General features: G+C 50.7%; 1 protein-coding gene across 1 annotated transcript; it reads left to right on the top strand.

The window, feature by feature from the left end:
- Positions 1 to 3128: 3128 nt before the first annotated feature.
- LOC103582521 (uncharacterized protein KIAA1755-like) lies at positions 3129 to 20446 on the top strand (the record flags this gene model as incomplete). Its single annotated transcript, XM_008564089.1, has 9 exons — positions 3129 to 3161; positions 3287 to 3484; positions 6223 to 7570; positions 8077 to 8274; positions 13433 to 13556; positions 16057 to 16150; positions 17058 to 17144; positions 18465 to 18581; positions 20348 to 20446. Coding segments are annotated over exons 1-9 (2298 nt in total), but the record flags the coding sequence as incomplete, so codon positions are not given.
- Between the last annotated feature and the right edge of the window lie 434 nt (positions 20447 to 20880).

Genomic DNA, 20880 nt, shown 5'->3' with positions numbered 1-20880 from the left:
CAGCGATGGCTCTTAATGAGCACCTACTAAATGCTAGCCCTGTGCAGAGAATTTATGTGTATTAATTCAATCAATCTCGATCAACTCTTTAAGGAAGGTACGATTACAATGTCCATTTTACAGATGAGGAAACTGAGGCAGAGAGATTGAAGTAACTTGCCAGGTCACATAACCAGTAAACAACAGAATTAGAATTTGAACCTGGGCAGTCTGGCTGCATTCTCATAACCAGTATGATGACGTAGAATCTCCATTTATAATACAATTATGTAAGTTTTTTTTAAAGTGAGTGGATTTTAAAAGTGAAGGAAAAGAGTAAGTGCTAATAGTACAAATGGTGTGAGGAGATGCTAAAAATCATGAAAATGACAATGAATAATTAAATTTCCAAAAAACAAACAGCTCAGTTCAGTCTGCACACGAGGAAAGAGGTCCAGAGAGGGAAGGGATTTACTGAAGGCTGCACAGTCAGGTAGAAGCCGGGTGCACCAACGTGCGGGAGAGGCGGGATGGGTGGGGAGGGCACGTGGTGGGGGAGAGTGCCAGCCGAACTGACTTAGTGTGTATGTGTGGTCATGGATGTCAGATGTGGTCCTCTACGTCCCTGTCCCCCTTCCCATTACTGTCCCCAGCATAATATGGATAGAAATGTTGGGGTTTGACCTTATTTGGTGGGGAACAACGGGACATTGGAAGAGGACACCAGGCCAGAGAAGCCCTTCCCTGTTCTGCCCAATTGAAGGCCCCTTCCCCCACTGCAGTGTGGGAAGAGCCCCTTGCGGGCACATGCACTTTCGACATTGAGTACCCTCTGAGCTCCATGCCATGTCAGTGCCAGGACCCTCCTTTCTTCAGAATAGAGCTGTAAATATTCTTCATTCATTCGTTTATTCTGTAGCAGTAATGGAGGGCCTACCCTGTGCCGAGCACCGTGTGGACTACAGGTGGAAGTGAGCCTCGGTCCCCAGTTTTGCAGCCTCCTGGCATTGGGATCTTGCTGGGATTGAGAAATGCCATCTCCTTCTCCTCAAAGTGCCTGTTTTATTTCCCTGCCTTCAGAGGCCTCATTTATAAAAATGATTTTTCCCCCCTAAAAAAGCTCTTTTTATGTTGTGCCCTTATTTATTCTCATCCCCCTTTGCCAAGATCTTGCAGCCACGCTGGGGCAACCAGAATGGCTTCCATTAGGCTTTTGAGGACTTGAACATCATAACCCACTAATCCAATTACTACACCTGGTTAGAAACCTCTGGCCTTGTCCAACCTGCCTATTTTACAGATAGAAAAATTGTGGTTCAGAGAGGGACATTTTGTTCACTCTTTCATAAAATTTACTGAGCACCTACTTTGTGCCAGGTGCTGTGCCAGGTACTAAGAACCCAGAGAGGAATAGGAGCCAGTGCCTGCCATATTATTCTATTGTTGCTGTGACAAATTATCACAATTTTAGTAGCTTAATGCAACACATATTTATTATCTTGCAGTTCTATAGATCACAAGTCTGACACAGATCTCACTGGGCTATAAAATCAAGGTGTCAGCAGGGCTGCATTATTTTTTGGAGGCTCTAGGGGAGAATCCATTTCCTTGCCTTTTCCAGCTTCTAGGATCTGCCCACATTCCTTGGCTCTTCTTTCATGTTCAAAGCCAGCAACGTCACTTCTCTCTGATGTGCTTCCATGGTCACATTTCCTCTGACTTTCTCCTTTTCTACATCCTCTTCCACTTCCACTTCTGAGGACCTTTGGGGTGACACTGAGCCCACTTGTATAATCCAGGATAATCAGCTGATTAGCAACTTAAATTCCATCTGCAGCCTTAGTTCCTCTTTGCCATGTAAAGTAACATATTCACAGGATTGGGAGATGAGGACATGGGCATCTTTGGTGTCTATTCTGCCTACTATGCCTGCCATCAGGGAGCCTGGAGTCCTCTGAGGGAGACAGCAATCAGTATGGGAACTGCTGTGATAGGGGCACTATAGGAGGCCAGAAAAGGGGGCATCTGACCCTGCTGGGGTGGGGGGGTGTTATGAGAGGTCGGAGAAAATCTGCTGGAAGAGGTGAACACTGACCTGAGTCTTGAAGAACGAGAGGGAGTTGGCCAGGTGAGGAGGCGTGGTGGTGGAAGGCATTCCAGGGGAAAGGAGCAGCATGTGCAGAGGCCTGGAAGTGAGTGAGAAAAGGCACGTGCCATTGCAGCTAAAGCACAGGAGAGGCAGCGCGGCTGGAGGCCAGATCCCACGGATCAGGACACCTGGAGGCCGGATGCTTCCTGAAGGCCGTGGGGAGCCCTTGGGTGATTCTGAACAGACTGATGAGGTCAGGTTTGCATTTGAGAAAGGTCACTCTGGGGTCCTTCTGGGAATGGCTGGAGTGAGGAAGACTAGAGGTTGGCAACCCGAGAGGAGGAGGTGTGTCCCTGGGAAAGACTGTGAAGGCCTGCGTCAGGGCGGGGGCAGGGGAGCAGAGCGGTGAGTGGGCTGGTGAGCTGCTGGAGGGGAACAGACTGTGACTGCTCTGTGACTGGGGGCTGTTTGTGCGGTGGGGAGGCAGCACGATGAGCAGCTTTCTTGCCTTGGAGCCTGACCAGATGTGAGGCCGTCACTGAAGTAGGGATGGGGGGAGGAGCAGGTTTGGCAAGTTGCAGAGTTGGAGTTGATGTGTTGATGTCGCTGCCTAAGAGTCGTCTATGGGGAGGCATCCAGGAGGCATCTGGGCATATGAGTCTGGAGCTCTGGACATAATCGGTCAGTCATTGCTGTGTAACAAACCACCCTAAAACTCTGGTATGAAACAATGATCTCTTATTAGCATTTGCACATCTGCGTGTGGATTGGAGGTGTCCAGTCCAGGCTGGGCTTCACTGGTGGCCCAGCTTCTGGTTGTAGGTGTGCAGGTTAGCCAGGTGGTGGGATGTGGAGGATGCCACCTTCTGCTTTCCCTCTGGCCCTGGCTTGAATGCCTCCCCGCATTCCTCCACTTCTCCTTGGAGTGGTGGATGACATTTGAGCCAAGACCTGCAGGCGGTGAGGGAATGAGGATGTCTCAAGAAAGAGTATTCTAGGCAGAGGGAACAGCCAGTGCAAAGGCCCTGTGGTGGGATTGTACCAAGTGTGTTTGAGGACCATGTGGCTGGAGGCAGTGAGCGAGGGAGGTGGGGTAAGAGAGGAGGTCAGAGAGGGGCCTCAGTGGTGTGGGGCCTGGAAAGTCATGGGGAGTGGCCACTACCCTTATTATTATTATTATTACTATTACTTTTCATCTTCTCCTCCTGTCCCCCACAGGACCCACCATCCCTGGACACAGCCATCCAGCATGCCCTGGCAGGCCTCTATCCTCCTTTTGAGGCTACAGCTCCCACTATCCTGGGTCAGGTGTTCCGGCTCCTGGACTCTGACTTCCGGGGTGATGGGCTGAGCTTCCTCCTGGATTTCCTGATCCCTGCCAAGCGCTTGTGTGAGCAAGTGCGCGAAGCAGCCTGCGTAAGTTGGGACGGATGCAGGGCTGGGGACTCGCCCTCCCAGAAAGCCACAGAACTGGATGCGAGGACAGAGGAGCTGGTGGGGGGGGGTCTGGCCTCACAGGAAGAACTGAGGGTGTGGGTGGTTTTCCAAGTGTTATTGCTTGCCCAAAGGGAGCCATCAGCCCCCCAAATGGAGCAAGAGGGCCACTTGGCCCTTTACCCTGTGACATTTAGGAGTCAGTTACATCTGCACTTTCACTAGCAGGGAGGAAGTCCTGGATAGAGGCATCCTTGGGGTTTCTCTGGCTGTGAGGAGCCTGCCCTGGGGCTGGTGTTGTGGGCATGGCCAGGCTGCCTTGGCTGAAGGGGGGCAGTTTCAGTGGAAAGAGCAGAGAATGTTGCAGTTTCCCAGGAGCCCCTGAGGCATGAGGACTCTCACTTCCTTCTCTGGAGACCCCTTCAAATCCAGATCTCAGGGAGGCCTCTCCTGAGGCAAAGCAGAAAGAAAAGTGTTTTAGGCAGGATTCATTGCCTGCAAATGACAGAATCTTCACCCAGACCAGGGTGGGTGGATGAGGCCTCAGGGCTGAATTGATTCTCTGGTCAAACCCCTTGAAGACACTTTCTGTCTCTTGCCTCTGCTTCTCCCTGCCTGTCAGCATCATTCTTACAGGCTACGTGCTCCCACAAGGCTGCATCCCAGGGTAGCTCTGGGGTTAAATCTTACCCTGGAGAGGAAAATGAACTCTTCCCCCCCGTGAGCTGCAGATAGAAAAATCTCAAGGAAGGATCCTGATTGGCCGGGCTTAGGTCATATGTCCATTCCTGGACCAATCACTATGGCCAGAGCAACAGGCACCACGATTGGCTAGGCTTGAGTCATGCATCTACCTCCATGGGCAGAGGATGGAGACTGTTTAAGAAAAGGGTGGGGAGAAGCCTGAGGAGACCACACCCTCAGTGCCCACTGCAGGAACTTGCCTTCAAAGGTTTGCCGACGGCTTCCTGCTGTGCTGTTATTTAGTGCCCACCTGCCTGCCACGCCAGCCTCAAGAGTCACAAAGAGGTTCTCAGCCCCACCAGCCTTTCCTGAGTTGCTCACTGCCTGCCAAGGCCAGGGCCACAGCTCACTAGCAGCAAGAAGCAAGGGTAGGGACTGTGTGCATCACTTCAGTGGTAGAAAGAAATCGAATGGAGCAGCTAAAAGTTCAGGTTTAGGAACCGGAACTGGAGAGAGTTGAAACCAGAAGGAAAGTGAGATCACCCGTTTGCCATGCTTAGCACAGTGCCTGACACACAGAAATAGCTCAATACACAGAAATTGGTATTGCAGGAGAGGGGAGCTGCTTGTGGAAACATCTGCAGGCAACTTCCCCATGCTGATGTTAGTTCGCGCAGCTCCTCCCGTCCTGATTGCTTCTCCCCGACAAGCTGCACGACCAAACACTTCCTTTATGTGTCCGTTAAAACCACATGTGCACCAACCCCTTCCTCATTTCTCCCAGTGACCAGGTCACAACCTCTCCACATCTTTATTCTTAGTTAGAGGCTAATTTAATTTAATTGTGATTATAGGCAAGTTCGTGTCACCTCAGAGCAGGAGGGAGTAATATGGGATTAACAGTATGGCCCCCAGTGTCAGGTGCCCCAGGTTCAAATCCAGGCTCATCATCGTGGACTTGAGGGATCCATGTCACCTCTCTGAGCTTCAGTTTCTTTCTTTGTCAAGTAGGAATGTTAATAACATAGCACCTAACGCACAGAGACAGCACATACCGCTTAGCACAGAGTCTGGCAGGTAGCAAGTGCTCAATAGCCATTGGCTGTAATTATCTCACTTCCTCATTTCTCCCTCTGAGATAATGTGCCAACCTCAAAGTCGACCTGTCTAGCCACTGTCAGCCAGAGGCAGCCACCTTCAGACGAAGTCTAGTGGGGCCCAGGGACAAACACCACAGACTCCAAATGTGAAGTCCTGCGCCCAAGTCCTGCTTTTGCCACATATCAGTGGTGTGACTATGAGCCAATTACTCCACCTCTCTGAGCCTCAGTTTCCTCATTTTAAAAGTGAGAATAGTAATGCCTGAATTGCCTGCACCCCTGAGTTACTGCGAGAGTCAAACAAAATGTTTCTAGCTGTCATCTCTGGTGGTTTGCTATTTGCAAAATACGGCTGTGTTGGTTTGTCTCATTCGATGAGAAGGCGAGGGAGAGCACACTGTAAACTGTAGAGGGCTCGGTGAAAGAGGAGCAATAACTCACAGACTCGTGAAGCCTCATGGATATGAAGGTTCTCCAAGGTGGCCAAATCTACAATGTAACTGATATGAATGGATTTATCAACTTCGGGTACAAATATGGTCATATCTCACTGATTTCCCCAATTAATGATTGCAGGAAACACCTGCTTAATTAGCAGGAAGTTTATTGTCATTCTCTGGAGGTCTCCCACACACACACCCAAATTATGTAAGAAAGTCCAAGGACTGCTCAATCCAAGCTCTGAGCCTTCTCCCTTGGGACAGCAGGCTAACAAGTATTCTCAAGGTCAGGGGCAAGAGTAGGGGAGGCAGGAGAGGAAACCCTTGTGCAAACTTGAGAACAAGGGCCTCTTAGATGCTATGTCCCTGTTATCTTTCCTGCCTCACCCTGGTGCCCAACAGCTTCAAGATTCCAGCTGGAAGAGAGAAGGAAGCAGATCCAAGGGTGGGGTCTTCCAGAGCCAGGTTCTCTGATGCCTTCGCCTTCTCTCCGCAGGCCCCCTACTCACACTGCCTCTTCCTGCACGAGGGCTGGCCGCTCTGTCTGCGGGATGAGGTCGTAGTCCACTTGGCACCCCTCAATTCCCTCTTACTGCGCCAGGGTGACTTCTTCCTCCAAGTTGAGCCCCAGGAGGAGCAGTCTGTCTGCATCATGATCAAATGCCTCTCCTTAGACCTCCGCACAGTGGACAAGAAGCCTGTTCCCGAATCATCCTACCCTATACTTTTCACCCAAGAATGGCTGGAGGCCATCAATAGTGACTATGAGGGGAGTCCTCTACACAACTGCCTGGTAGCTTCGGAAAATGGGATTGCTTCTGTGCCTTGGACCAAGATAACCAGCCCAGAGTTTGTGGATGACAGATCCCAAGCTGTGAATGTCCTCTCCGCAGCCTGGGAGTCCCTTCAATTAGAGGCACTCGATTTGAGTAGCCCTCAAGAGCTGCACCAGGCCAGGACCCCAGGCAACCAGGTGTTTCTAGTCCAGAGTTCGGCCAAGGGTAAGGGCAACACATATAGAAACAAGTATCCGGGACTCATCAAGGTGGAGCAAGCCAGGCCTGGGGAGGTGGCCTTCAGGATGGATGATGTGGTCACCCAGGACTTGGAGGGAGACTATGTGGCCCTCCTGGACTTTCCCCAAGAGAGCAGAGGAGAGTTTCTCAGTAGAGAGGTGGAGACATCCACTGGATGTACTTTGGGGGCACTAATGGAGCTGTCTGGAACTAAAGAAATTCCTCTCTCTCAAAAGATGCTGCCTCTCTCTGAGGCCAATGGAGAACCTTCCTTGGAAAAATGGTCTTGTGCAAAGTCAGCAAGCTCGGAGGAGGAGCCCTGCATATTTGGCTTGAGGAGAAAGGTCAACCATAAAGCACCCACCCACGACTCAGAACGGCAGCCCCAAGGGCCCTATGTCAATGTCCTTGAGGACTTACTGGACTGTGACTCTGGCCTTGGGACAGGTGTCTCAGAAGAGCCAGCTGCTTCCAAGATGCGGGGACCTCTGGGAAACTCAGAGAATATGCTCCAGCTCAGGCCTGGACCAAGACAATCTTCTTCTCCTTGCCTGGCCCCCGCTATTCCTGCAGCCCCAGCCTCTGAAACAAAGATGGAGGAGAAGACCAAACAAGGAATCGGGAGACTTCCCAAGCTCAAGGCCCACCCAAGTCAAAACTCCTCCTCTTCTGGGTCCCCCACTCCTGGGCTCAAATTCTCATTCTTGAAGGGGCAGAGACAATCCCCTATACCCCTGGAGAAAGCCACACTCCAGCATGACAGGCCTTGGAAAGTCCTCTGTTCATTCTACTCTCCTAAACCCAACCGAGCCAGATCCTTGGGGAAAGGTAAGGGGCTCACTCCCTCAGCTGGAAAAAGGGATTATTGTCTGGATGAGATCAGGTTACAAGGTGGTTCTGGTTGTAAGGAACAGAGACCCACCTGCACTGGCTCAATTTCAAGAGTTTAGTGCACCATGTAGCATATCAAGGGGCTTGAAGTTTCATGGGTCTGGAACTGAGCAAGCCTCTGTGTCTGTGTTGTGACTGCCTGAGTTCACACCCAGTTTTGCCACACACTAGCTGTGTGACCTTGGACAAGTACTTAACCTCTCTGAGTCCAGGCCTCCCTACCTATGCCATGGAGATCTCACCCACTTCACAGAGCTGTTTGGAGGGTTCAAAGAGACACCCAAAGCGAGGAGCTTAGCACAATGTCTGGCACATAGTAGGAGATCAACACTTTTAAGCTGTTATTATTAGTCAGAAGGTGAAAGAGAAAATGTTATCCGCTTAGAAAATTCTTTTCTTTGTTGTTGCTTAACATCTTTTTCTTTGTTGTTGCTTTTCTTCAGCTGGAAAGACTCAGACCAAAACATCTGGCCCAGCTGCTGAGTCAGGCCCACTGACTGGGGAAAAGGCTGGTTTCCCAGAAGCTCCTGCAGACCCCCCAGAAAGAGGCTCCACCCTGGATGAGGACCCTCCAGGGCCTGAGCGCAGTGTTGGGGCTCTGGGTGTTGAGCTTTTCCACTCGAGGATAGCATGCCTGCCAGGTTCTGGGGGATCAAACGGGGAGGCGGAGGGGGGAGCTGGGAGGTCCCAGGTTATCGTCAGATGCTTGTGGGTGGAGAGGAGGCAGGGAAAGCCCTGGAGGCCTGTGTTCTAGACCAAACCTCCCTGGGCCTCGGTTTCCTCATCTTTCCAATGAAGGAGTTGGATTAGATGAAAGCAGTTTCTAGGTATTCATCCATCCATCCATCTGTTCATCTGTCCATCTGTCTATCCATCCATCCATGTAAATTTCAGTGAAGCAGCCAAGGTGGATATCAAGTTCCCAGAAGCAGGGCCTGAGACATGGATTCTTGGGAAAGTGATTTATTGGAGGAGGCTCTCAGGAGAAGGGAGGGAGGGAAGCAGGACAGGGCAGGGGAAGCTGAGCAAGGCTGTGGCCTGACCCCAGGGGGCTCTCTGGAGCATGAATTACACCACAGCGCTGGCTCCATCCTAGGGTGTGCGGGGCTGCTGGCCTTTTTGTATGCCTGGGTCTGTCAGTCATTAACTGTGGGCTGATCCTGGATGGAGTTGCGGGGTGAGCCAGTGTCTCATTTCAGCCAAGGGCAATTCTTCAGAGAAGGAGGCACCTGTGAGCCATTTATAGCTGGTAGTTCCAGCCCCTGGGTGATGGATGCTCTGCCTGCTGAAGGCATCTGGGTGGAGAACCAACAGCATCCAATCCAGAAGGAGTTGTCATTCCTGCTTAACATTTAATTATCATTGTAACAAATATTTACTGGGCCCTGGGCTTAGCCCTGGGGATTCATCAGGGAACAAGTCTGATGTTTTCTCTGTCCTCAGGAAACCTATATTCCAGTGGTGGAGAAAACTCAATAGGTCATTACAGAAGATTATTACAACCCAGTGTAAAAAAAATGTACCAGTGGGGAAGGACAGAGGGCTGTGGGAGCACAGATGAGGCCCCTGGCCCTGGCTTGGGTGGGAAGAGTTCAGGGAAGACTTCCTAGAGGAAGTCACATAAAGCTCAGTCCTACAGTATGAGTAGGAGTTATCCAGGTTAAGCGTTGGGAACAGTCTTTCTTCTGGACAGAGGCAACAGCACGTGTACAGGTCTGGGGGGCAGGAGACACCACAGTGCTCCCTGGGAATCGACCATCCTGCAATTCCATTTTACTTCATAGACTTCTACATCTCTGCAGGGCATTGGGCACTGCCCTGTGTTTTTGCACCTCCTGGGAGGCATTGTCTGTCTTTTTCTGGTCATCTTTGTTGAAGCTCTTGCTGTGTGTTCCCATATTAATTGTATGAAAAGGATCTTTCAATCCTCTTAGGGCTGTCATGTTCCAAGGGCTCAGGTATTGTTCATGGAAGGGCCCTGCTCTGGGATGATGGAGGCCTTGATTTTAGTTCCAACTCTAGCACCAGCTCCCTGTGTGTCCTTGGAGAAGTTGCTTGCCCTCCCTGGGCCTCGGGCTCCCCCTTGTGTAAGAGGTGGAGAACAGGCAGATAGGACCTGGCTCACTGTCACTCTTTCCACAACTACTTCTGTAATCCTTGGGGGATACGACGTACACTGACGGGTCCCAAGTGCCTGGCATATAGTCTGTGCTCAAAAAGTACTTGTTGAATGCATAAGCAATATCTCTGTGGATGCTCCTTCTTTTCCCTTTTCTGACCTCCGCTTCTCCAGTGATCTCGTCCTCACGCCCCATAACTAACTCCTCCCACGGCCACCCCCTGTCTTCCTTCCTGATTTCAATCTGAGGATTCCTACTCCTTTATTACCACTGCCTCTTTCCAGCTCACCCAACGCCTGAATTGTAATTAACTTTAGACCCTCCCTCCCCCCAGAACCTTCAACCTATTGATCCAACCACCTTCTCACTGTCTCTCCCCACCCTCCATCCTGTCCTTGCGTCCCTCCTTCCCAGCTTAGACTCCATGGCCCATTACTATAATCACTTTCTCACAAATACTCTCAACTCCCTTACCTTTCTCTCCCACTATCACATTTACCCGGAGAAATCCCAGCCTCAGTGAAATCCAACTTTCCTCCTACTCCCCACCTGCACCCTTACAGCTGGACAAAGCTGGGAAAATTGACACAACCGCACTGATTGGTCACATGTTAGATTCCTGACCGTGACCTTCAGGGAGTCCCAATGGTGCCTGTGGATCCTACTTCACCTCCAGAGTCCTGAATGACTGCTCCACCATCCTCAATGCTGACTTCACACCTTCTCTCCTCTGACCTTCCACATCATCTTCCCTAACTTTACTCTCCACTGACGACCCCCCTCCTGGCCTCACTGAGCAACTAGAAGCCATCAGAGGAAGTCCACAAACTCCTGCCCCCATAGTTACTCACCCGAAGCCTCTATACCCACACACTCGGCATCCCCTATGGATGAACCATCCGTGCTCCTCATCCAAGGCCCCGCCTCCATCGGTGCACCGTCCCTCTGTACCCATCAGACATCCCATCAAGATTCTCCTCTCTTCCCTGCATGATCACCTTTCTCCGTCTGCACTGGACCACTCCCATCAGCATGAGAGTGTGCTGTGATGCTGCCCAGTTTGAAATACCCCACTCTAGGCCCCATGTCCCCATCCTTGCCTTTCTTTTACATCAAAACTCCACAAAGGAGTTGTGTTTTCTCCTGGTCTCTGCACCTTCCCTCCTCTCCTTCTCTCTTCAAGTCACTGTAATCAGAATTCCTTTCCTACCTTGACACTGAGACAGGTCTTGTCGAGGTCACGAATGACCTCCATGTTTCTAGACCCAATGGTCAAATCTCAGTCCTCAGGGAGTAAGTAGGTCTTCCTGGAGGAGGTGGCATCTTGGCTGGGCATTAAAGGTGAAGGGTATTTCACCGAATGGAGATGGGAGGGAAGGGCATACTTGGTAGAAGGTAGAGGGTGAACGAACATGGGAGGTGGGAAAGGGACAGGCTCCTGTAGGCAATGACAGAGGAGCCACTCTGACCATAGGCATTGTCAAGCAGAGACAATGTATCAGTTCGCTATGGCTGCCATTTCAGATTAGGTGACTTAAACAACAGAAATTTATTTTCTCACAGTTCTGGTGGCTGGAAGTTCAAAATCAAGGTGCTGGCAGGTTTGCTTTCTTCTGAGGTCTCTCTCCTTGGCTTATAGATAGCTGTCTTCTCTCTGTGTCTTCACAGGGTCTCCCTCTATGTCCAGATCTCCTCTTCTTGTAAGGACACCAGTCGTGTTATATTAGGGCCCACCTTAATGACCTCATTTTAACTTAATCACCTCTTTCAGGACCCTATCTCTGAATACAGTCACATGCCAAGGTACTGGGAGTTAGGACTTTAACACATGAATTGGTGGGGGACACAACTGAGCCCATAACATATAGTATATGAAATGAGGCTGGAAGAGGGCACAGATGCTGGGAGGACACTTGAGTGCCAGGAGGTGCCATGGATGGTTTTAGAGCAGGGGAGTAGCTGCATCAGAGCTGTGCCTGAGCTCCAGTCGTCAGGTTTATAGCAGACAAAAGCTCACCTCTTAGTGTGGCCCAGGGTCAAAGGGTGAATCAGACATGATCCCCCCTCGCAGACAAGTCAGGGACCTGGGCCTGTGAGAGAGTGGGAAGCTGATTCCCCTCTCCAGGCCTCAGTTTCCTCATCAGTAAAATGGGCCCAGTGACTTGATGCAGCATATCCCTACTTGAGGGACCCAATGTCTGCCACAGGACTTTGGAGGGATGTGTATAAACATCTCCAACTTTACGAGTTTTTCATGGTTTAGCTAGTTCACCTTTTTTGACTTCCTATTGTAAGTTTTTTCGAACATACAGAAAAGAAGAGAAAATTGTATCATGAATACCCATTTACCCATTACCGAGATCGAATAAATCTTAATATTTTGGTATGTTTCATCTATTTTTTTCTGAAGTATTTTAAAATAAATGACAGACCTTCATATTTTACCGCTAAATACTTCAGCGTGTCCCCTAACAATCACAACACCGTTAGCACCTAACAAAATGAGAAATAATTCCCTAATATTACTCAATACCTGGTTTGTTAATATCAAGTCTGCCCTATTGTCCTCAACGAAATGGCTTTACTTTTCAAATTTGTAAACAAATCTTGGGAAAAAAATCAAACCCGCATTATCAAGAGGATATAAAGTTTTCTCATATGTGTGTATACATCTACATACACAAAAATATATATTTTAAAATTTTAAATGATGTCCAATTTTAAGACATATGTGAAAGAAAGAATGTTTCAGATGGCTGGACCCCTGTGTAAGACAGCACTTGTGAAGGTGTTAAGTTTGTCCGAGGCTTCATGAGCTGTAAAGGGTCTTGCACACTGTAGAGGGTTGTGCCCATACCAAGTGGGTGGTGGTAACTGCAGAGTGGTGCTGAGGAAGGTGACTCTGGAGTGCAGGGCACTGAGTCCATGGTGCAGGACTGGCGCACTTGCAGAGGCCTGGTCCTCTTTCCCCACTGCTGTACGTCCTCTCCCCTCCCAGTGCAGACTGACTCCCCAGGCCTGGCCTCATGTCCTCTGTGGGGAGAGTGGGGCACACAGCCCAGGTTCCTGAAGCAGGAAACATCCTATCGAGAGCCCACAGCTGAACATCTGTAAGAGTAAATAGTGAGCTGTGGCCACGAGGCTGCACACTCACCATGCCACGGGCTGGAGACGAGAGCAGAGATAATGACCATCATAACACCACCGTTCACTGAGCCCTTGCTTCTCACGGACTGTCTCATTTCATTCTCATTTACCTGTCTCACCTAATAAGCTCAGTGTTTTATTCGTCCCATTTAACAGATGAGCAAACTGAGGCTCAGAGACTTGCCCAAGGACATGCAAAGTGAGGACTTGAAGCCCTGTCTGTGTGACCCCAGAGCTCATTCCACAAGCTTTTCATCCCAGGATGCCCCATACAGCAGGAGTCCAGAGGAGAGTGAGGCTATCACTGCACGGAGGAGGGATTCAGGGAAGACTTTTCTCGGGAAGGGGCTTTTGAGTTGGGTCTTGAAGGATGAATAAGAGTTCAGAGCTCACATAAGTCTGCAGAAGGAGGAGAGAAAGGGCATTCCAGGCAAAGGAACCAGCATGGGCAAAGGCCTGAGGCCACAGGGGAGGCTCCTGTGGAGGGCTCCCCCAAGGTTCTCACTGCTCATGTGTGCCCTCTCTCCTCCAGGTGGTCGGGACAGGGCAGGGCGGCCACTGCTTCTGGTGTCAACCACCAAGGGAGACTGGGAAGCACCATGGTGCACGGCCTCAGAGGTCACCAGGCTGCTCTCCTACCTCTGTGCCATCCCCAGGTAAGGGGCTGGGCCACCCTGACCATGCCATCCCTCCCTGAACCCTCTCGGCCCAGAACCTTGGACCAGGCACTGAGTGGAGAGACACTGTACCCTTCCATCCAGTCATCTGTTCACAGAGCCAGTCCTGAGCCAGACGCTGGGGGGAAAGCAGGAAAGGCTCTGTCCCTGCCATCGGGGGATTCCCAGGCTGGTGGGAGACATGGACCATCTACAAGAAACAAACCATGGACAAGCAACTTTCAGGAGCGTTAGTGAGGTGACAAAAAGAAAGGGATGTTGTAGGTCAGTGGTCTCAACCTTGGGCGTGCATCAGAATCACCTGGTGGGCTGTTAAGATGGATGGACGGGCTCCACCCCTAGATTTTCCCATTCGGTAGATCTGGGGTGGATGGGGTCTGAGGATTTGCATCTCTGACAAGTTTCCTGGTGATACTGATGCTGCTGGGCCAGCGATCACGCTTTGAGAACCACTGTCATAGAGTGATAAGGGCGGGGAGTCTAATTTCAATTAGGAAATCAGGGAAGGCTTCCCTGAGGAGGTGGCAACTGAGCTGGCATCTGAATTATAAATATTTGTTGAATAAATGAAGAAAAGGGTAAATGAGTGAATGAATGAGTGAATGAGTGCGAGTGAAAGAATGAGTGAGTGATGAGTGACCCGGGCTAATTCCTAACAGCCCCCCACCCCGCCGCGATTCAGACTTAATGTTGGACTGGAGGGGGATGAGTCACCATCCTTTCCTCTGAGACCATGTCCCCAGTGGAGCAGTCTCAGAAGTGGGTTGCTCAGGACTGTGGCTAGTGACGCCAACCCAACCTTGAGACCTGCTGCTATTGGGGGTAGGAGTTGGGGAGACTGATGGAACCCTTTGGATCCTTCTACCCCACTGGAGCCATTACTGCCATCTGCTGATCACTGGGATTTTTCTTCCTCTTATCAAGGTGGAGTGGCTTTTCTGGCCCCAGGTGGAGCTGAGACCCCCTTTTCTGTACTGAGAAGTGGCCAGTGTGGTAGACAGAGCCCTGGAATCCCATCAACGTGCTATGTGACCTTAGGGCAATAACTTTCTTCTCTGAGCTCATCTGAAAGAAGGGGATGACCAAGTGGGATCTGAGGACCAAATAAGGCCGCAAGTGGTGACGGAAGATGAGGGGAGTGTGTAGTGTAAACCGTGGATCATGGTGCACATGAGTCTCTTGTGTGCTGAGCTTGTTTTTCCACTGTGCTCTGAGCAAACATTGTCTGGGCACCCGTTCTGGGCCCAGCTTCACGCTGGGCAGAAGCTCCTCACATCAAGGGACCTCTAGGCTGCAGGTGGAGACAGGTCTGGAAACAAAGCACTATCCAGCACAGGCATAGCCAGAGACAGGTCAGAGACCTGGTATCATCTCCCAGAGCCTCCTCTCACTGTCTACCACTTCACCTCTCTGTGCTTCAGTTTCCCCTTTGAGGACAGTAATAAAAGCAAACATTTATATCCCTCTCCCTCTGTGCAGTCACTGAATGCTTTACATAAGTAAATCCATCAGTTCTCACTGCAGCCCTTTAGAAGGATGGTGCTATTATTATTAAATTGACTCAGAGAGATGAAATAACTCACCCCAGTTGCCAGACACCACAACACCCCTGCACTAGGCCACTGCTGGTTTTGTCTATGAACTGGGTGGTTGTAAGACTTGAAGGTAGGTGGGGGTTATTTTCCAAACCTGCTGTATCATCAGAATGGCTGAGGACACTTAGAAGCACAGAGACTCCCTGGCCCCACCCTATACCCACTGCTCTGATGTCTGGGGGGACTGGGGTGGGGGTTGGAGTGAGGGGCTGGTATTTTAACAGATCCTGACAATTGGTTCAGTTTGGAAAATCCTAAGGTAACCACTGAGAAGTGGCCCACTGTAAGCTCAGTGCACTGTGGATGAACCAGTGAGAGTGTTTTGGCTGCAAGTAAAAGAAATTCCAGTTCAAAATGTCTTATCTGATAAGGAAATTTGTCATTCTGTTTCTCTGCCTTGTATCTTCTTGTCACAACTTTTTAGAGGAGAGAATGTCTTTCTCAGAAGGCCCCCAGCAAACTTCCCCTCACATCTCATTGGCCAGAAATATGTCACACGACCCCATCTAACCCAGTCACTGGCCAGGGGAATTGGTCACTCAACCAATCAGAAACCAGTCGCTGGGGGGACATGGCTGTATAGAGGGAGTTAGATTCTTGAACAACTTGGGGGTTGTGCCCATGCAAAAGGGGAAGGTGAATGCTGGGTGACTCACTCACTGTAACTGGGCTGGTGGCTATAGTCATGATTATTAGGGTTGCAAGAGAGGGCTGTGGGAGATACTGTGGGAGCAAAGAGGGAGCAATGCACTCTGCCTGGAGAAGAATCACAGAGGCCTTCCTGGAGGAGGGGGCATTGGAACTTGGTCACCTTCCATTAGTCCTTCCCCCTGGAGAGCCCCCGGCTGTCCAGCGAGACTGCCAATTGTGTTTGTCACCCACAGGCCTGAAGATAAAGCCAAAGGGCTGGCAGTCGTGATTGATGCCAGGAGACGTCCCCCACAGCCTAGCCTGGTCAGTGCCCTGCAGGCCACTCAGGTGAGTGGGAGGTGGAGAGCCTCAGTCTGGTAAGTCTTGGGAGCCACCAGGTGCCTCTTGACTTCACACAGCCCGCGGGGCTCAGACTAGAACCAGGATCCCCAGGCAAGATCTTTTAGTGGCAGCTAACAGAAAACCCAGCCCAAACAGGCTTAAAGACGAAGGGAGTTCATTGGCTCATGTCACTGGATGGATCAGGAGTTAAATCTGGCATCAAGTACAGCTTGATCCACGGGCAAATATTGTCAGTAGGGCTTAGTTCCTCTCTCTCCATTTCTGGCCCTGTTCTCCTGGGAGCGTGCCCTTCTCAAACAGCTCTCCCTGCTCCCCTAGGTCCCAGTGACAGCATGGCACCCAGAAGCTCTAACATGGTCTCTCATTTAAATGCAGTAGGAAAGAGTGAGAGATTATTTTCCCAGAGGTCCCAGCAAAAGTTTCTTTGTGTCTCATTAAGTCTGATTGGCTCAGGGGTTCATCCATCAACCAATCCCTGTGGCCAGGGGAATGCAACACACCGATTGGCTTAGACTTAGACCCCACAAACCTCATGAACTGAGAACGGGGAAGGAAAGAGACTCCTGACCAGCCATTCTGGGCAGCAGAGTAAATGGAGGTTTGGCATATGCTTACCTCATGGTCTGACCTCCTTGCTTTATAGGTGGGGAAACTGAGGCCCAGAGGGGCGGGTCATCTAGGAAGGTTTGCAGTGCAGCTTGGACTTGCTGCTGTCTTGACTTCAAATGATTACTCATCATCCAAACGTAACACACAAAGGTCCCAGTCATGGGAGAACCTCCCACCCTGTAAATGTGCCTGTATCTTAGAGGGGAAGGAGGAAGAGATAAAGGGGTGGGGAGGCTCCGTGGAGGCTTGGGCAGAGCAGCTCTGAAGCGGTTCTCTTTGACAGGCTCTGGTCCCAGCCTCCTTCCGAGCTGTCCTCCTCCTGGGGGAGAAGGAGGATGCTCTCCAGCTGCAGACCTTACCTGACATCCAGGTGAGGAGCAGGCAGCGTCGCGGTTGAGGAGGGGAGTTGTTGGGCTTGAGCTGAGCTGGGGGATGGGGATGAAGAACTGCAGAACTCACGAGCTAGAAGCGGCCTTGAAATAGTCCAGTGTAGGGCAATAAACCCGAGGCCTGGGCACTACAACTGTTCAGTCCTGCCCTATGGCCGGCATCGCCAAATCTGTCACAGAATTATTTTTCTCTGGCGATCCTAGCAACTCCTGGTAGGCACTGCCACATGACTGAGTTGCATCTAGTCAGCCCCTCCTCCCTTTCTTTTCAGATGGGGAAACCGAGGCCTAAGGCCACACAGTAAGCTGGATAGACACAGAGCTGGAGTCTCCTGGCTCGCAGCCCAGCCCTGCTCTTCCTATATTTCTCTCCCTAATTAATACAGATGAGGAGTTGACTCAGGACTTTGCAGGAAAGATCCCTGCAGCTCCCTTTAATTAGTGCCATATACCACAATAATGAGTGTGGGCACCCAGCCCTCTGCCCTGCCTCAGGAAGTGATTTAAAAGTTCTCCCACTTCCTGGTTAAAGAGGCACATTGTGAGCTAGAGATGTGCTTTTCAAACTTCAGTGTGCCTACAGATTTCTTAAGGGTTTTGTGAAAGTGCAGGTTCCAATTAAGTCGTTCCAGATGGGGCCTGGGATTCTGTATTTTTAGCATGCTCCTTGGTGCTGCTGGCCCATGGACCACACTTGAGTAGAAGGGATAACAGAGAGGTCCAAAAACCCACAGTATCCATCCAATCCCAAGCCTAGATATCTGAATCTATTCTCAGCATAAACCTCAAACTTCACTGCCGAGGAGAAGCAGTCACCTAGTCCCTCTTCCATGTCTTAGGGGACACTGTTAGGATTTGGTAGCCTTTTTCATCAGCCCCAAGGAGGAGACAGTACCTTGGTAGGTCACCAGAGAAGAGTGTAAGGATTATAAAGAAGTTCAACACAGGGCCAGCTTCAATCAGCTTGTGTGATTGCCTGGAGAGCTGTGCTGAGAAAGAGCCAAGCTCAGAGGGAACAAGTGCGGTGATTGATTAATGATGTCTCCCTTGGGCACAGGCTGGGAGAGTGGCACTACACGTGTTGTTTATTTGCTATTCCTTAACCAGGGTCTGGTCCCAAATTTTGATTTGTCAGAGCTTACAGAGAAGATTGGTTGCCCAGAAAGCAGCTCCTAAAGCCAGGGTCAACCCTCCCTGTGGGAGGTGGGCTGGTGCTGGAGCTGGGATCTGGGCAGGACCTTCTCAAATGTCTGTCCCCACAGAGTCCCCTGGTCCTCCTGACTGACTTCATTTGTCTGCAGGTGGAGGTGCTGACCTCATTGAAGGCCCTCAGCCACCATGTGGACCCCAGCCAGCTGCCCCCGGACTTGGAAGGCTCCCTCCCCTACTGCCACAGCGAGTGGGTGCAGTTCTTCCAGGTGTCTGCCATCACAGCCTGTAGCCCCTGCCCCTCCTTCTCTTCTTCTCTTTACTGTCCTGTCCCATAGATCCATCAACCCTGTCAGGTTCAAAAACACAGTCATTCAACAAACATTTACAATGAAGTTGCAGAGTGGAATGACTAAGAGCTCGGGTTCTGGGACCAGACTGCCTGGGTTCTCTTCCCAGCTCTGCTGTGTGACTTTGGGTAAGTTACTTACCTTCTCTGAGCCTTGGTTTTCTCATCTGCAAGGTAGGGGTTAATAGTAGCATCTCCTCATGGTTTCTGAATGTGTGTGTGTGTGAGGATTAATTGAGTTAATGTGGTAAAGAGCTTAGAAGGGTGTCTGGTACATGCTAAGAGCTATGCCTTTGTTAACTGAAAATAAATGTACAGGCACCTGCTCTGTGGAGCCACACAACTGGGGGAACTCGGGGTCTGGTGGGGGAGGCAGATGTGCTCCCACCTGTAAGAGGAGAGAAATAAGGAAACTGCCAGTGCTGGGCTCCTTGCCTGTGTGATTGCAATCCCTCCTCACTGCAACCCCGCAAGGGGCATTTCATGCCCTATTTAACAGATGAGGACACACAGGATGGGGGCGACTTGCACAACCACACACAGAAGATTATAGGCTCAAACCACGCTGAACCCAGTGCCCATAAGTGCCCACCCAGGGCTCTCTCTAGACCGGGGTTGCTCAACCTCTGCCAATTCACATTTGGGGGCTGGGTAATTCTTTTTCGTTGGGAGCTGTCTCGAGTGTTGTAGCATGTTGAGTACCATCCCTGGCCTCCACCCTCTTATGACAGTAGCACTCCAAAAATTGTGACAACCAAAATGTCTCTAGACATTGCTAAATATCCCCTAAGGAGCAAAGTCACCCCTTGTTGAGAACCACTAGTCTGTACTCACAGTCTAAAGTGGTGGTTTATTTGCTTTCTGCCTAGGTGATCTTTTTCAAATTGTGCCTGTTTTTGAATAGGTGATGTATTCAAATTTCAAATGGTACAAAAGGGTATATGCTGAAAAATCTCCTTTCCTACTTGTCCCCTAAGCACCCAGTTTCCCTCTCCAATTAATTCAATGGGTTTTGAACTATATTTTAGCTTTAAAACCTTTCCTTAAAATGAGATCTTACCTATAGACCCAGAATATAAAACTAATAATGATGATGACTAACAGTATGTGCTGGGCTCTATTCCCAGTGTTTTGTACAAATTAATCCATTTAATCCTCACACAACGCTGTAAGGCAGGAACTACTATGATCCCGTTTTTACAGAGGAGGAAGTGGAGACACAGAGAGCTTAAGTAACTTGTCCAAGGTCTCACAGCTAGTAAGTGGCGGAGCTGGGCTGACGTGGGACTCAGCCAAGGACGTCCCCTCATCCCACCCCCTTCCTTCCCTTTCTTCCCTCCTGCAAGGTGTCCCTTCCGACCTGGGAGTAGCTTAGGCCTGGCCTCTTTCTCCTCCTCTCTCATTCCCAGTACCAGTGCTTCCCAAAGTGGGGTCCCCAGACCAGTAGCATCAGCATCCCCTGGAAACTGGTTAGAAATGCATGTTCTCATGCCTCACCCCAGAGGAATGGAATCACAATCTCAGGAGCAGGGCCCAGAAGTCTGTGTTTTAACCAGCTCTCCAAATGATTTTGATGCAGCTAAAGTTTGAAAAACACTGCGTGGTGCCTCCTGTGTCCTGGGATGGGGGAGGTGTCCTCCCCACTGGCCCAGGCTCATGCCTCTGCCCTGGCCTTCCGTCCTGCAGAAGGTGGACCCTTTCCTTGCTGACCTCCGCCAGGCCTCCTCCCTGCTACAGGCTTCCATCGAGGAGTTCAAGAAGGGGGACCTCCCTGGCAGTGTACAGGTGAGATTGGAGCAGGGGGCGGGGAGGCCATACCATAGTCCAGACTCCATGGACCGAGGGCTCAGTGAAGAGGACAGCCAGGGTCGGCATCAGCCCTGTTTTTCATTCATTCACTTGACCAATATTTATTGGGAACCCACTGTATGTCCTGTCCTGCAAACCCAGCCTGGGGCAAACCGACTTCTCTCTGCCCTCGTGGGGTTCATGGTGCAGTGGCAGACGTAGGCATTTAAAAAGCGAACAAAGGCCGGCCCGGTGGCGCACTGGATAGTGCGCCGCTTGGGAAGCGCGGCAGCGCTCCCGCCCGAGGGTTCGGATCCCACATACAGACCGGCTCCAGCTCACTGGCTGAGCGAGGCGTGGGAGCAACGCCGAGGTTTGCAGTCCCGTTGCCGGTCCCTGGTCCGGTGCGGGGGCAACACTGAGGGTTGCGA

The sequence above is a fragment of the Galeopterus variegatus genome, unplaced genomic scaffold (assembly GCF_000696425.1).
Source record: "Galeopterus variegatus unplaced genomic scaffold, G_variegatus-3.0.2 Scaffold16598, whole genome shotgun sequence".
NCBI lineage: Eukaryota > Metazoa > Chordata > Mammalia > Dermoptera > Cynocephalidae > Galeopterus > Galeopterus variegatus.
This window is presented reverse-complemented; position numbering and strand designations above follow the sequence as displayed.